The sequence below is a fragment of the Balaenoptera musculus genome, chromosome 4 (genome assembly GCF_009873245.2).
Source record: "Balaenoptera musculus isolate JJ_BM4_2016_0621 chromosome 4, mBalMus1.pri.v3, whole genome shotgun sequence".
NCBI classification, from domain to species: Eukaryota; Metazoa; Chordata; class Mammalia; order Artiodactyla; family Balaenopteridae; genus Balaenoptera; species Balaenoptera musculus.
In genome coordinates, this window is record NC_045788.1 from 119,746,183 (window position 1) to 119,762,968 (window position 16,786).

Below are 16,786 nucleotides of genomic sequence, written 5' to 3' on the forward strand. Positions count from 1 at the left end.
TTTCATGATCAATTTCTGACCTACCCCGAAATGTATTTCACCTCTATCTTTGTACAATGGCTATTTGTTCTACATGTTCTGAAGTCCCTACGTTCTTATATTTTAGTCTCTCTTAGTAGATTAGGTGTTTCCTGCAGGAAGAATCATGTATTATTTATCCCTAGCACCTGCCTCGGAGCTTCACACACATTAAGAGCTTAATATATTTTGGATTGTTAAATGAAATAGTAAACAGAATTTTATAAATCTATGCCTTCCTGATTATCTGTAAAAGCTTCCAAATGAACATTTCATACTAAATGTAGACACATGGAATTGCATTGATTACTTCTAAGACTTGAACCATTCAGAGTGCAATTAATGAAAATAAAATGAGATATCAAGATACTTCTGAGAACATGATTTGACTTAAAATTTAATCATCATTCATTCATGACTGCCATTGGAGTTTAATTTATTAGATACCATCTGCTGCCTAAACATCTCAGGAATATTTTTAAGGAATATCTTTCTGGAGAAAATGATAACCTTTTTTTTTTTCAACATCTTTATTGGAGTATAATTGCTTTACAATGTTGTATTAGTTTCTGCTGTATAACAAAGTGAATCAGCTATATGTATACATATATTTCCATATCCCCTCCCTCTTGCATCTCCCTCCCACCTGAAGTATCACCTCACACTGATCAGAATGGCCATCATCAAAAAATCTACAAACATTAAATTCTGGAGAGGGTGTGGAGAAAAGGGAACCCTCTTGCACTGTTGGTGGGAATGTAAATTGATACAGCCACTATGGAGAACAGTATGGAGGTTCCTTAAAAAACTGAAAATGATAATCTTGTGCCAACTTGTTTATCAGTTATCTGGTTGCTGGCATTTAAACCTTGTAACAACAAAAATTATAGTTGAGCGTATAAGGCAATAAATGAAAACTAAGTATGATAAGAACACGATGAAAATATAAATGGCTTTTTTGGGGCCAGATTCATTACTTCCTGTATTATAATGAGCTATGCAAGTATGAGACTAGGTTACATGGCAATAGAGGAGTGATTCAGAAGGCAAACTTCATTCAGACAAGCGCTAGTTTGAGTGTTGGCTATACCTTTAAATGGCACCATGACCTTAGACAATTGGGAAATCATAGTTCTTTCATCATAATTAGTGGATAATAATAGCAATCCTGTAAATTGTGTGTATATGCACATTTATATACTTGGTTAATTTATCCATGGGTCACAAAATTTGAGTAAGGTGGCCATTTAAGACTGAAAGTGTCCAAAATATGCCACCTCAAAACATGCCATTTTAGGCTTAGGATTATTTTGAGCTGAAAGCAATCGAGAATGAGCAGATTCAGGAAGAGTTCTCTACCTTTCCCTTTTCTGCCTAAAAGCAAGGCATAGATTTCCTTTGTGAAGGCAGCACAATTTTCCCCTGTGGAAGTGTCCCTCTCTCCCTTATCTGGAGGAAGAGATTGACTCATCACAGAAGACAGAGTTGGAACAAGATGAGTCTGCATCAACAACAAACCGTACTGAAATAACTCTTAACTTCCATTGGTTTCCTCATAAGGTTCCTAGTCAGTTCACCAGTTTTTGTTCTTTGAAGCCCAAATCCCTTTTCCTTTTTTAAGATGGTCTATAGGTTCCCAAGTCTAACCACTTTTTTGAGTTTCACTTCTCTGTGAACTCCCGGACCCGTGAATATTAACAAAAATTGTATGTCTTTTCTCCTGTTAATCTCTCTTTTGTTTGTTTAATTCACATGCTCCCAGGCAATGAGCCTAAGAGGGCAGAGGATAAGTTTTTCATTCCCAACAGAACCCTTAGATGCTAGACATTTTTACTTTAAAAATGGGTATCTCTACAAAGAATAAAATTCTTTTAAAAAATTGTCCAGAAAAGTTAATGGAAAAAAAAGTTTAAAAAATTGATTCTTCAAGAGTTACCTAGGTCCCAAATATTTCTAATTACTAGGAGCTATTCATTTTTGCACCCTCTATGGGTCCGAACAGTTTTGCTGTAAAGCAGACACACTGTGCTTGATAAATGTATTAATATTTGCAATGCCCCTGTGTTCTCTTTTAACTACAAATTCTTTATTATTTTTAAGCAATTTTATTAGTTTCCTAAGGCTGCCATAACAAATCACCACAAACTTAGTAATTTAAAACAATGGAAATTTGTTCTCTAACAGTTCTGGTGGCTGTACTCCCACTAGAAGCTCTAGGATGGATTTCTTTTCCTGCCTTTTCCAGCTTCAAGTGTCTCTGTAGGTTCATTGGCTCGTGGCTGCAAAACTCCAATCTTGACTTCCTTCTTCACATGGCCTTCTCCTCTGTGTATATTTTTCTTTGTATGTCTCTTATAAGGACAGTTGGGTTTGGTGGATAAGCCAGGATGATCTCACCCTGAGATCTTTAACTTAAATGCATTTGCCAAAAGTTTTTTTTCCCCCAAATAGGGTCACATTCATAGGTTCTGGGAATTACAATATTTATATATTTTGGGGGGGGGGCACCATTCAACCCACTGTACCAGTGATGGATGACTTAACTTGTTATCAAGTAGTTTTCCTAAACTTGATGCTGTACACATCTTAATTTTTCAAATATATTTTTGCCTTTTCTCTTATTCTCCATCTTGGTCATTTCTGACAGCAGGCATAGATCTGTTTATGTGTTCCAACAAAACTACTACTACTACTGGCTGATACCCAATGAGAGCATACGCTATCCCAGACAATGAGCTAAATACATCACACCCATTATCTCATTACATCTTTATAAGAAACCAGAAATATACCCACTTCACAGTTGTAGGGACTTATGCTGAGATATTTAGAGGGATTTTGTGACAAATTCGAGGTCTCAGTCAGTAAGAGACAGAACTGAAATAATGGAGCCCACTGTTTTGTTTATAGAGTTTTCTCAACCACTATGCTGTATTCCTGTATTCCTTCTTTGCACTTCATTTTGAATTATCTTGAGAGGGGCTGGTCTGTACTTTTCTGCATTTATGTTGGATCTGTACACCATATACTAATTTTTCTCTTGCGCTGGTTCAGAAGCTGCTGTTTCTTTGCTGTATATTCTCTATATTGTTCTGTGGTTGATTTGTAACTGAATCTGCTATAAAGTGAGTTTCTATTTTACTTAGGAAAAATCCAGCTTTACCTTTCATTTGTTAGAGCTTATGTTCCACCAAGGCCTTATTCTGTGCTGGGGCTTATTTCCTGGGCTCTATTTATCACCCACCTATGACAGGTTTCTCTACTTCTTTGTTGTACTCCTTGCAGCTTTTTAGAATTCCCAGTTTCCTAGGGAAAGCGTCACATCTTACTTCTAAAGCAGGGGTATCTGAACACTTGATCATTTAACATATCTGAAAGACAATTATTAGTTAATGCCTCTATATATGAGTGTGTGTTTGTGTGTGTGTGCATTCATATACACTGTATATATAATGTATTGATAGGCTATGAACATTATAAATCGTGCACAAAAAGAAATTATGAAATTAAAATCAAGTAAAAATAAGATTTTCCAGTATTTTGCCATTCGTCCTAATGCATGGGCTGATACAGCGCTATGATTTTTACCTTGAGGTCCGGTATTTAAATGAGCACAACAACTCACTACATGGCCAGAGGTGATTCTGGTCTCTGACCAGCTCGTCTCATGGCAGTACTGGCCTCAACCTGACTGTTACACTCTTATCACTTGAATATGAGAATCTCTTTGATTTGTGCCTATGCTCACCCATAAAGGGGCTTTACATCTGTATCTGCCCTGTAATACAGAGAGCATTAAGCAATTTTCGGACTGGTGCTACTAAAATACTCCCTACTTCCCAAACCCACAAAAAACAAAATCTTTCTTAATTTTTTTTTCTGAATTATTTTCTTCAAAAGTTATGGAACAAGAGTTAAAACTAGTGTTTGACATGAACCTTCAGAAGCTTATTATCACACAGTTACTGGTAGAACATGTTTTTTTAACCATATTAAAATTATGTAACTTTTCTAATTCCCTTGGCATATAACCACATAGCTGGTGCCTCCCAGGGGGGAACCCATGTGAACGCTCACGGAATATAAGCTTCTGTTTTAACCGGTTCCTATGAGAAGTCTCACTTGATTCTACTTCAGATGAAGGCATTTCTAACCTGCTTTCTGAAACTGATTTTGTGAAAATGAAGACCTTGTGTAAACTGCTTAAAGCTAATCCTAATACTGAATCAAGTAAGCACACAATAAAAGGTAGAGAAAAGTCACTTTTCAGTAGCTATTGATCTAACCAAATCCGGTCATCCATATTAAATATAGATCTTTAAATCTTTCTTCATTAACATTTGTAATGACAAGGTGGAGCTGGAGTAATTATCTCAATGATTTCATGGTAGTATTTTTGGAACCTATGAAAATAATTTATCAGGAGGAAGAACGGTGCCATTTTGTGAGCTGTTCCTGTATCAACCATTTACTCATCTTTTAATATGAATTTAAAACAAATTCATTGTTAGTTTGTATGTGGTAAATCTTCATGCATTTTGAAATGTGTTACTGTAAAAATCTCTCTACTTTCTTATTGTTGGTTCACAGTAGCCATTGGCCCAACTGTGGCAATCATTTCTTCTAACTCTCCTCACCCCCTGGTTTCTCTAAACCTCTTAACTATATGATGGGGACATTTTTGTGACTTCCATTGAGAACACATAACACATTTATCAACCCTAAGCAGAATATTTTATTTTATTTTTTTAATTTTTTTAACATCTTTATTGGAGTATAATTGCTTTACAATGGTGTGTTAGTTTCTGCTTTATAACAAAGTGAATCAGTTATACATATACATATGTTCCCATATCTCTTCCCTCTTGCATCTCCCTCCCTCCTGCCCTCCCTATCCCACACCTCTAGGTGATCACAAAGCACAGAGCTCATCTCCCTGTGCTATGTGGTTGCTTCCCACTAGCTATCTATTTTACGTTTGGTAGTGTATATATGTCCATGCCACTCTCTCTTTGTCACATCTCACCCTTCCCCCTCCCCATATCCTCAAGTCCATTCTCTAGTAGGTCTGTGTCTTTATTCCCATCTTGCCACTAGGTTCTTCATGACCTTTTTTAAATTTTTTTCCTTAGATTCCATATATATGTGTTAGCATACTGTATTTGTTTTTCTCTTTCTGACTTACTTCACTCTGTATGACAGACTCTAGGTCCACCTACCTCACTACAAATACCTCCATTTAGTTTCTTTTTATGGCTGAGTAATATTCCATTGTATATATGTGCCACATCTTCTTTATCTATTCATCTGATGATGGACACTTAGGTTGCTTCCATGTCCTGGCTATTGTAAACAGAGCTGCAATGACCATTGTGGTACATGACTCTCTTTGAATTATGGTTTTCTCAGGGTGTATGCTCAGTAGTGGGATTGCTGGGTCATATAGTAGTTCTATTTTTAATTTTTTAAGGAACATCCATACTGTTCTCCATAGTGGCTGTATCAATTTACATTCCCACCAACAGTGCAAGAGGGTTCCCTTTTCTCCACACCCTCTCCAGCATTTATTGTTTGTAGATTTTTTGGTGATGGCCATTCTAACTGGTGTGAGATGATAATCTCATTGTAGTTTTGATTTGCATTTCTCTCATGATTAATGATGTTGAGCATTCTTTCATGGGTTTGTTGGAAACCTGTATATCTTCTTTGGAGAAATGTCTATTTAGGTCTTCTGCCCATTTTTGGATTGGGTTGTTTGTTTTTCTGTTATTGAGTTGAATGAGCTGCTTGTAAATTTTGGAGATTAATCCTTTGTCCATTGCTTCATTTGCAAATATTTTCTCCCATTCTGAGGGTTGTCTTTTCGTCTTGTTTATGGTTTCCTTTGTTGTGTAAAAGCTTTTAAGTTTCATTAGGTCCCATTTGTTTAGTTTTGTTTTTATTTCCATTTCTCTAGGGGCTGGGTCAAAAAGGATCTTGCTGTGATTTAGGTCATAGAGTGTTCTGCCTATGTTTTCCTCTAAGAGTTTGATAGTGTCTGGCCTTACATTTAGGTTTTTAATCCATTTTGAGTTTATTTTTGTGTATGGTGTTAGGGAGTGTTCTAACTTCATACTTTTCAGACTATACTACAAAGCTACAGTAATCAAGACAGTATGGTACTGGCACAAAAACAGAAACATAGATCAATGGAACAGGATAGAAAGCCCAGAGATAAACCCACACACATATGGTCACCTTACCTTTGATAAAGGAGGCAAGCGTATACAGTGGAGAAAAGACAACCTCTTCAATAAGTGGTGCTGGGAAAACTGGACAGGTACGTGTAAGCAGAATATTTTAAAAATGAAGTTTACCTAGTGTGAAGTTATAGGACTTGGGTTTTAGTCCAAGATCTGACATTCACCAGTTGCCAAAGGAAAAAGCTATTGATTTCTCCTCAGATGGTTCTTGACTGTTTAATAGCCATCAGGCTCCTTTTACCTCTGTTCATCAATGTTGAGGTAGGAAAGCCCTCTGTCATATACACTTCCTTGGAGATACACACAATTTTATTACAGATGATTTAAAAAGTGAGTACCTGCACAAATCTGGCAAGAAGAATGTTTTATAAAATAGATACAAACTCATCAAACTGTCTTTTTATATTTTATGCTACATGAATTGATCTGTCCATACAATTATTCATAGAAATATGATTTATCTATACAGAATCAGTTACAGACTTGAACATATTTTTTTCCTACTTCTTGGATTTAAGATTACCATATCAGATACTCCCTGGTTTGTATATTTTGGCATCACTGAATAAACATAATTTATGTTTATGTCTTGAGTAGTTCATATCAAAATTTTTATATGCCAAGTTTCTTGACATCATTTCTAATATTTCATAATTCGGTGGCAGATAGAGTCAGTGACAGAGCTCAGTATTACATTAAACAAAACATGATATTTCCCATGACTGCTTTGTTTTCTCTTTACTTATAAGATTTAAATACTTTTTATAAGGAGTTATGTTTTTCCAGACATAAGATTTGAGAACTACAAAATACATGTTAATATCGCCAGTTACAGAGTTAACTTTTCCAAATACTTATACCCGACTACATAAGTCTGATTCTTTGTTAAGACTATTATCTATATTTACCTTTCTATCTATCTATCTGTTTATCTATCATCTATCTATCTATCTATCATCTATTTTTCTATAATCTATTATCTCTCTGTCTAATCTATACCAATCATCTATCACCTTCTAATAAAAAGAACAGGAGGCAATTACTTTCCTGTAGATCAGTTTAATTAGTCAGAATAACTTAAAAGAGATTTTATAACATTTAATTACTTTAGTCTCTATATTATTATTTAAGTTTTAATGGGAAACAAATATTTAATCCTTTAAAAGTTATGGTTTTACTGTATTTAATACTAAGAATTAAAGTTCTTTTCTTTTCATTTTCTCTAGCCAGACCAAATATATTTCTGCTTTTTCCTGCCTGAAATGGATTTACTAAATCTAGGACTTTTCTGTACTCTGAGTAGTACCATGTCTTAAAAAAAACACAAAACAAAGCAAACGGTATTTTTCTGAACTTCAGGTAAGCCAAAGATATTTTACATTTTACGACAACTTAATATTTCATTAAGAGCTAAACTCATGAATTCCTTCTTGCTGAGGAATGGGGAGAAATGTTGATATTTAAAGTCAGGAAACCTATTTTTTAATATTGATCCTATCACTAAATGAGTGGTGAAAGACCTTCATGTCTTAGCAATACTGTTTTAATCTTCCAGAGAAAAAATTTTTTTGAATAATACTGTTTTAAAATCTAATATTTATTAGGTTTTTATTATTTATGTACAGACACTCATCTAAGTGAAATGATGCATTATTAACTTATTGAATGCTCACAGGAACCCTATTAGATAGCTACCTCTTATGACATGATTGAGGAAGTTGAGGGTTGGAGATATCGCATGACCTGCCTTAGACCTCAGAACTGGTAAGACTTATGCTTCAACACTCATGTGCCAGGACATACATGCTACTTTCTCATAAACCAAAGACTGAAAAATCTGTAAACCATGTTCTAGTTTTAAAATTTTTAAAAAAAGTGGATCTCAAACACATATAAGGATTTATTGCTTAGCAGGTTTCAAGCTTTCTACATTAGCAATTTTGACTGATAGCATGAATCACTTAACTCCAGCCCACAGGCCAAATGTCACCTGTGGTCTGTTTTTGTATGACTCATACACTAAGAACATTTGTGTTTTTTTTTTACATTTTTCAATGCTTAGAAAAAAATAAAAAGAAGAATATTTCTTGACAAGTAAAATATATCTGAAATGCCAATATGTGTGTCCATAAATAGTTTTGTTGGAACACAGCCATTCCTGTTAGTTTACATATTGTCTATGGCTATTTTCACACTACAATGGCTGGTTTAATATTTTCAAAGGAGATATTTGGCCCACAAAGTGAAAAAATATTTACTATCTTGTGTTTTAAGCAAAAGTTACTCATCCTCAGTCTATTTTATTCACCAGAAAAAAGTTGTTTATATTGAATCAATCATATTAAATGAATAAGTTTTTATTGTGTTCATATATAATATTTATAGTCAAAGGACACTGAAGGATATACAATATAAAGCAAGTACCTGGACATTGAATTATGCTACAAAACCAATACAGATGAAACAAATGAGAACAGTTAAGAAACTAAAATATAAGTATTGATTTTATGTGCAATGACATTTCAAAGAAAGTCTCAGACAATCTTAGAATATTTGAAGAAATATCCTTCATGCAGAGGAAAGAAACAGTTGTGGTTTTAAGGCTGAATATCTTTTAAATAGAGGTAGGGAGTAGGGGTTACTTCAAGTTATAGCAGCAAACTCATGAAAAGACAAGGATGTGATGACTAGTATATAACAAAACATGGATAGAGGTTGGACTCTGGTGAAGAGACCATGATGGATGATGTGCCTAAATTTAAAGTTGTCCGGCTCATGAGGCTGTGGTTCCATTGCTCCCTGCCCTGCCCCAACAAAAGTCTGTCTTTTTAAATATCACTACCAAATAGATAATTCTACCAAAGACAATTATATCATTATAGATATATTTGTCATTAAATATATGAGAATTATGACCTTCCCTCAGTCTTCAACATTGCCAGATCATCTGTTACATGTTTCTGGAAAGTTCCCCATCTTACTAACTTCAACAACTATTTTACAACTTCTTTGTTATTAAAACTCATAATTTCAATGCTGTCTCTTTCACATTTACAAGATTATTCTGCTTTCCTTTTTATAGGAAAAGGAAGTCTATAAGGAAGAAATTTCTTCAACTTTCTCCCCGTCTCTCATACAAATATCTGCACCAGAACCTTGGCATGCCTCCTTCCTGCCAGTTTCAAAAGAAAGCATCCTCTTTTCCAAATGCAATCCACTTACCTGACATGGGACCCTGCCCTTTCCCTGGAGATTTGGCTCAACTGCATGTACCTTCAATCTACCTACTGATGTCTTCCCTCAGCATACAAATACACACAGCAAAACATACACCGTAATCACTGACCTTCCATAAAACTTGTACTTCGATCTTTCCTTATTCCTCATATTCTATCTGAGCAATTTTATTTTGTGTCTTAGACTCTCATTTATTGGAGCTGTTTCCCGAAATCCCCCTCATTCTCCCGCATCCTTATTTGGGCTTCTCACACTTTAAAGTCTAAGTTTAAAATTTAATCTAATAATTCTTTAATTCTTCCAACTTGTAACCCTTCCCTGTTCTCTATTTCACAGAAGAAAAACACCATTTCTCTTGTTTCAAGAAACGGGAAACCTCAGTTTTCTTCCAAATCTCTGCTTTAAGCCTTCATATTAATAATTTCTGTAGTTTAGATTCACATTGCTCTCAATAATGGATAAAATAAGTTTAAAGGCATCTAGATTAACTGGGTTATGTTCAGAGAAAAAGCAAGCTTGATGAGAAGGAAATTTAATATGTTAAATTTACAATGAATATGAAAGACTCTGGAATATTCAACTAGAGTAGAGAAAGAGCTGCTTTCCAAATATTTGAAAATGCTCATGTGGGAGAGGATATGCATTTTGATTTGATCTTAAGACCCAGTGGTTGAAGAAAGTGTGTCCTGAGATGAAATGATTGCCTGAAGATTCACTGACTTCACCATAGTGGGAAGTGATCAGGCATATCATAGGTGGACACTTAGTGGGGATGGTATAGAGTTTAGTTATTAGAAGAATGGTTGGATTAGATGAAACTTAAGATCCACCCCAATCCTATTTTTGTGTAATGTTGAAGACATATCAGTATTGACTTAATGAATTTTTAAATTTCCTAAGGGTGATGTTTACGCTGCAATTATAATTAATTTATGTACTTTAAAACAGAATTTGAGAGAGTTTAGTGCTTTAAAAAGTGAAATGTATCTTTCTTTCAATATAGAGGCTTTGATAAATGCAATGAGTTGCCATGACATGCAATATCACATCCAAATTTTAATGTCAAAATTTGATCTATTGCAAAGCCACGTGAATTGTTATTCAGAGAAATGGAAAATATATTTTAAAATGTCCCTATAAATCTGTTTCCCAGATTGTAGTTTACATCAGCCTTTAAACATTTAGAGTGATTGAAAGTAAACATCATAAAACGGCCCCAAATTATACTGAATCTATAAGAAGAATCCTTCAGAGTGTAACATTGACTAGACACCTTTTCATAGCACTATTGATTTTGTGCTGAGGTTAAACATTAAAAATACTATTTTGGCAATATTTTCACATTAATAAATAATTTTCTCAGAGGGAACAACACTTAAAAATGAAAAGTAAATGACAAAATGATTTTCAAAATCAGAAGACAGTTTAAAAAGAATGTAACGAAAAAAAATATAGCCATATAACATGAAAGCTGCCTCAAAATAATTTGTTGTTCAAAGTTCTCCCCAGAAAGAAATTTTAATTAGAACTAATTTCATTAAAAATGGAAACTGATTATAATTATTTTGAAAACTTGCCCAGGATCATTATTAGTAAATCTGTATAGAATTCTATACATCATCTGACTCAGCCTGATAGAATTTCAAATTAAAAAAAAAAAAGATTATACTGCATATAAAAAAGGGAGGATTTTATGCTTCAAAATAGTATTATGTGGGAAGTAGAAAACATTTTTATATTAGTCAAAAATATTTAAGTGATACCTAGGAGAGTAAAGTTAAAAAATATGAATACATATTTGTCTTTTACTCAAATGAGCTGAATGGCCACTTCAAAGTAGATATCACTGTGTCCTGAGAATTTTGTTCCACTTTTTAAAATGTGAATATGGGTTAATAAATGTTCTTTTATACAGTCTTGGTAAGAGATTTGGCTCCCCTTGAGTCATCATTTGTTTAGCGATGAATGCCATGGGGTCTCTAACTTCCCAGGCATGTACACTTATCAAGTTCTTTCCAGTGACTCACATTGAATACAGAACTCACAATATTCCAGAGAAAACTGTATATCTCTGGATGGTAGAAGCATGCTATTCAATTTTTAGAGTATTAACAATAAACAAACTGAAACACCATTAACCAGATGCATGACCATCTCTTCTATAGATAACACAGATCAAAAGAACAACTTGAGTGTCGGTAGCTCTTGAATAGGGGATGCTAGTATCTCATGGACAACCACTTTCTCCCCCACATGCAGAAAAGCCATTGCGGCTACAGAATTCTTTCAAGATACTGTACTGATAATCTCTATTATTTTATTGGAGTTAATCCAAAAGATGAAATCCACTACCTATCTCAGCTCTAAGAGTTGCGATTTCAGTGCAACCTAAAAGACTAGATAATGAAATCTGTAAATAGGCAAAGTTTTCTTAGGAGATAGCACTGCTCTTACACTTTTATATGTTTACATTAATTATCATATTTTTCAATTTGAATAGACTTAATTAAGACACAAATACTGGGGAGGAGAAATTATTAGTTTTGTACCTTTTGGTGGTAGTGACATGCTGCTGACAAAAGCTTAGTGTTGAGCACAAGGAAGAGCTTACTTATAGCTCAGTAGGTGGAATAATAATAGTAATTTATGCTGAGTCCCCATGTAATCCCAGTATCACATCATTATGGATGTCTAAGAACAGTATAGACTGGGAAGAAAATATATGCGAAGAAAAATATAGTGGATATTTGATGTAAACAAGATACTCAATTAAAGAAACATTTTTTGTATCCAAAGGTTACACTTCAGAAAATAGTTGTAAAATAAACAATATTCTTTTCTTCTCTCGAAAATTCTTTTGAGTCCAATAGAACTTATTAAAATTTGGAGTGAACTTTTCACGTAGATGTCCATGAATTTTCAAGTTTTATGTCCAGTGTGTGGAAATGGCCAATTGCAAATGTCTCCTTGGCATAATAAATTTAGTTCATTAGATGGAAACTCTAAACTAAAAAAAATTCTATCGGGTCCCATAGTCCCTATAAATGCGCCCCTCACTCGCCGCTAAAATATAACTGCCTTTGGAATAAAACACTGTAATATACTTTGCTACTTTCAACATTAACTAGAGATTTCAGCCAAGGAACTGAGAGTCTCTTTTAAGTATTTTACCTACAGTCTACTGACAATTTTAAAATTCTGTGTAATGTACTAAAGTAGTCAATGGATATTCAAGACATCACATACACAAAGCTTATTTGCCTACAGCAAAAATGTGTTTTTACTATAGATAGCAAATAATTTTACGGTTCATATTTCATTCAAGATCATACAGAAGCATCCTGCTTACTAAGTGAGACATCTAGGTGTCATTTATTACCAAGATTTTTATTGGCTTGGATTGAGATGCAACTGACATACAAATAGATTTCATGTATTTAAATGTCAATGTGAAGGTATTCTACAGATTTTTACCCCTGTAAAACTACCTGCAATATCAAAATAATTTATATATAATACCCATCACCTGCAGAAGTTTCCATGTGCCACTAAGTAATCCTTCATTCTTGCCTACCTCCATTCCATGCCCCCCCTCAACCTCCACCCATCATTGGTGACCTTTTTGCCACTATGGATTAGTTTTAATTTTCTGTAGTTTTTTTTTTAAAATAAATTTATTATATTTATTTATTTATTTTTGGCTGCGTTGGGTCTTCGTTGCTGCGTGTGGGCTTGTCTCTAGTTGTGGTGAGCGGGGGCTACTCTTCATTGCAGTTCGTGGGCTTCTCATTGCAGTGGCTTCTCTTGTGGAGCACAGGCTCTAGGCACCCGGGCTCCAGTAGTTGTGGCTCGCGGGCTCTAGAGCGCAGGCTCAGCAGTTGTGGCGCATGGGCTTAGTTGCTCCGCAGCACATGGGATCTTCATGGACCAGGGCTCGAACCTGTGTCCCCTGCATTGGCAGGCGGATTCTTAACCACTGTGCCACCAGAGAAGTCCCTAATTTTCTATAGTTTTTATACAAATGTAACCAAACAGTATACACTCTTTTTTTTGTCTGGCTTCTTTCATTCAATATAATTATTTGAGACACATTCATGTTGTAGTATGTTATAATAATTCCTGTTTTTATGTGTAGTATTTCCTTGCATGATTATATTACAATATGTTTATCTCTTCACTTGTTGATAGAAAGTTTAGTTGTTTCCATTTTGGGCTATTATAAATGATGGTGCTATGAACATCCGTGTACAAGTCTTTGTACAGCATACGCTTTCATTTCTGTCAGGTAAATGCTGAGGAGTGGAATGGCTGCATTATATGCACTACATGCACTCAGCTTCCTGAGACCATCCACACTGCATGGCTCTTGGCCACCTTCTCCCATTTTCAAAGTCACCAAAGACAGGTGTAGTCCCTTTCATGCTTTGAATCACTCCAGCTTCTTCCATTGCTACACTGGCCTCATACAGATAATCCAGGGCAATCTCAATAAAGTATGTGACCTCCATTTCATCTGCAGAGATCCTTTGTCACCTAACACAACAGAGTCTTAGATTCCAGGGATTAGGGCATGAACATCTTTGTAGAAATGGGAGGGGTGAGGGGTATTATTCTGTTTGCCGCACACAGTTAACAGAATAGACTTTAAATGATTTTACTTTTGTTTGGGCATCTATAACCACAGAAACAGAAGTAACTAGCCAATTCTTTCATACGAGCAGCTTGATGTACTGATGAGCAAAGAAGAAAACAATGTCACATGAAAAATCAGATCACCCGGAAGTCAAGGTGACAGTGCATGTGTATCAACACAGCTGTGCTATTTACACAGTGTCTCTTCAATCTGTTAGGGAAATCAAAGACCCCAACATTGTCTCTCTGGCTATTTTACTGGTGCTTTCTAAAAACCTCATAGACTACTTTTTGACACTATAGGACTGTGTACAAGTTTATAGTATACAATCCTACTTGTTGCTGCTCTGCTCTGTAGAATGTTAGAAGTGAAAACAAAAAAATATGTATCTACACGTGGTGGTTATTTGTGGGAGAGCAACATACAGTTTTTTTTTTTTTTTTTTTTTTTTGCTTCCAACTGTGTTAGTCTTTTTGTATTCTTTTGGTAATCTCTTCCAGAGTTAACTACTTCCATTTGTAGGTGATGAAATGTGTAAGAAATCCACTTCAAATGCTGGCACTGCTATGAGCATGGTCTTTCCCTTTACTTCAACTCAATTACTTTTGATTCTTGTTTATATTCCAAGTGCCAGAAGTGGTTTTCACTGTAGAAGTTATCTGAAGATGGTCTTATGCTTTCTAGTAGTTGTCTACAACCAGGCTCTAGCTTCTCCAGGAAGGCTACACAGGATGGATTTAGATATTACATATTAAACTAAGAGGCTTTCTCTCAAATGAGTTTAAATGCATTTTATTTTTAGACAACCTACGTGACATACCATTTTTCTCAAAAACAATGCTTCCACTCCGAATAAATCAACTGTTAAAATAAATGAAGAGCTCAAAATGACATCAGTCCCGTTTGTCTAAGTCCTGGTGTTGTGTGGATGGAAAGCTGCAGCCAGCCAGTTATGACGACAGGTGCTATAGATCCAAAGGAACAGCCAAATTTGTTAACATTTTTCCATTTCTAAACCACCCTTAAAGAAAATCATATATGGGCTTACACCATCCTCACGGTAGTCTAGCAGAACAGACATGCTATCTGGATTCATATTTTCACCAATAAGGCGCTGACAGTTGTTGAAATTAGCAAGTATGTGCTTGATTTGTTCTGCAGCCCCTGCCATAAAACGTTTTACTCTTTCTGGTCTCTGTTCTTCAAGTTTCCCTTTGATTGACTTCATGTAATCTTTGATGTACTTCTGGTAAGCTTCTTTTGTGTAGCTGGTTTCCTGCAAGTGATGGTTCATGACAATATCGACACCAGTGATTTCTGTGCTTTCTGTACCTTCCTCCTCAGGACCTTCAGCAGAGGCATTTCCACCAGTGAGCGAGTCATCAATGTTACCCTCTGTCCTACTGACCATCTTCCCCTCCACCTCCAGACACAGCCCATTGGTGACCTGCCTTGTAGATGTCGGAGAGCACCTCAGCATGGCTGATGAGGTCCCGGTAGATGGAGCTGCCGCGAGCTCAGAGCAAGCGCGGTGCAGTCAGAGCGGCGCTGGGCCTGGAGCAGGGGCGGGAGCGAGGGAAAGGACGGAAACGCAACATGCAGTTTCTTTAACAGGTCAAGGATTATATACCACTTGAAAAGGCAAACTCATGATAACAATCAATCTGGAAAAATAGCTGTCACTATACATTTAAAGAAATTCTTTATAAGTACATAAATTTAGAGTATATTTGTATATGAATTAGCATAAAATTGAAGTTGTTTTGTTTACAGTAAGGATAGAAAAATGCAGTGATACTTATTTAGAAAATCAACTCAATTAAAACATTTTTATCTAATAGTAGTCTAGCTGTTTTCTGGTTTTGTTTCCTATAGTTGAAGAAAATGTCATTTTGAATATTTGTGATTTTTTTTTATAATTCTGATAACACACAATGAATACTTTGTCTTTTCCAAGAGGCAGAATTCCCAAAAAGCACTGGTTACCTGTTTGTACAAATGTGTGACATTTATTTATTTGTTTCCTACAAAATGGGATTTCTGGCTCATATTAAATTCCAAATAATCTTCCACTTGCATGCAACTTAAGAATGATCTTAGCATGTTCCCAAAACAATCTGCACTCCGTGCAATCACTCAAAGTGAGCACTTGTGTTTATACTCCCATTCAATTCTAGCTTTCCGTGCTGTTCGGATGTCCTTACATTGGTCCAGTTTTGAGTGAGGCAGAGTTGGGTTAGCTGGAGGCATATCTAGGGTTACTATGAATTGCAAATTAATGAATAGATTTTGAATTGCCATTTTTGGCCCAAAGATGCCAAGAAATCTGCATTTAAAGAATACATATTTGGGCAAGACTGAAAATATAATTAAGTTATTAAGACGGTGATCACCATGTCCGAGACTGAATACTTGTGATAGGTGGTGGAGGAGCTGCTGCTGAAAAAACGTGCTTCCAGAAGAAAATGGTGAGATTGAGACTATTACCCAGAAAGATTTCTTTTCAGGATGACAGATACATTTTTTTAACTTCCGCAATGGAAGCTATATGGGAATTAGGGCATCAGCTTGGATCTATGACTCTGAGAGATCAGATGTTTCAGGAATTAAGTAAAATTAAAAAAATAAATCAAGTGCTGCACTTCTTACTAATTGA

At 35.3% G+C, this 16,786-nt stretch overlaps 1 protein-coding gene across 1 annotated transcript; it reads right to left on the reverse strand.

Moving 5' to 3' along the window:
• Positions 1-15,039: 15,039 nt before the first annotated feature.
• On the reverse strand, positions 15,040-15,594 carry LOC118894660 (translationally-controlled tumor protein-like). Its single transcript, XM_036851066.1, has one exon. The coding sequence runs from the start codon at positions 15,539-15,541 to the stop codon at positions 15,125-15,127; it is 417 nt and encodes a 138-aa protein (XP_036706961.1). The 5' UTR covers positions 15,542-15,594; the 3' UTR covers positions 15,040-15,124.
• Positions 15,595-16,786: the final 1,192 nt, after the last annotated feature.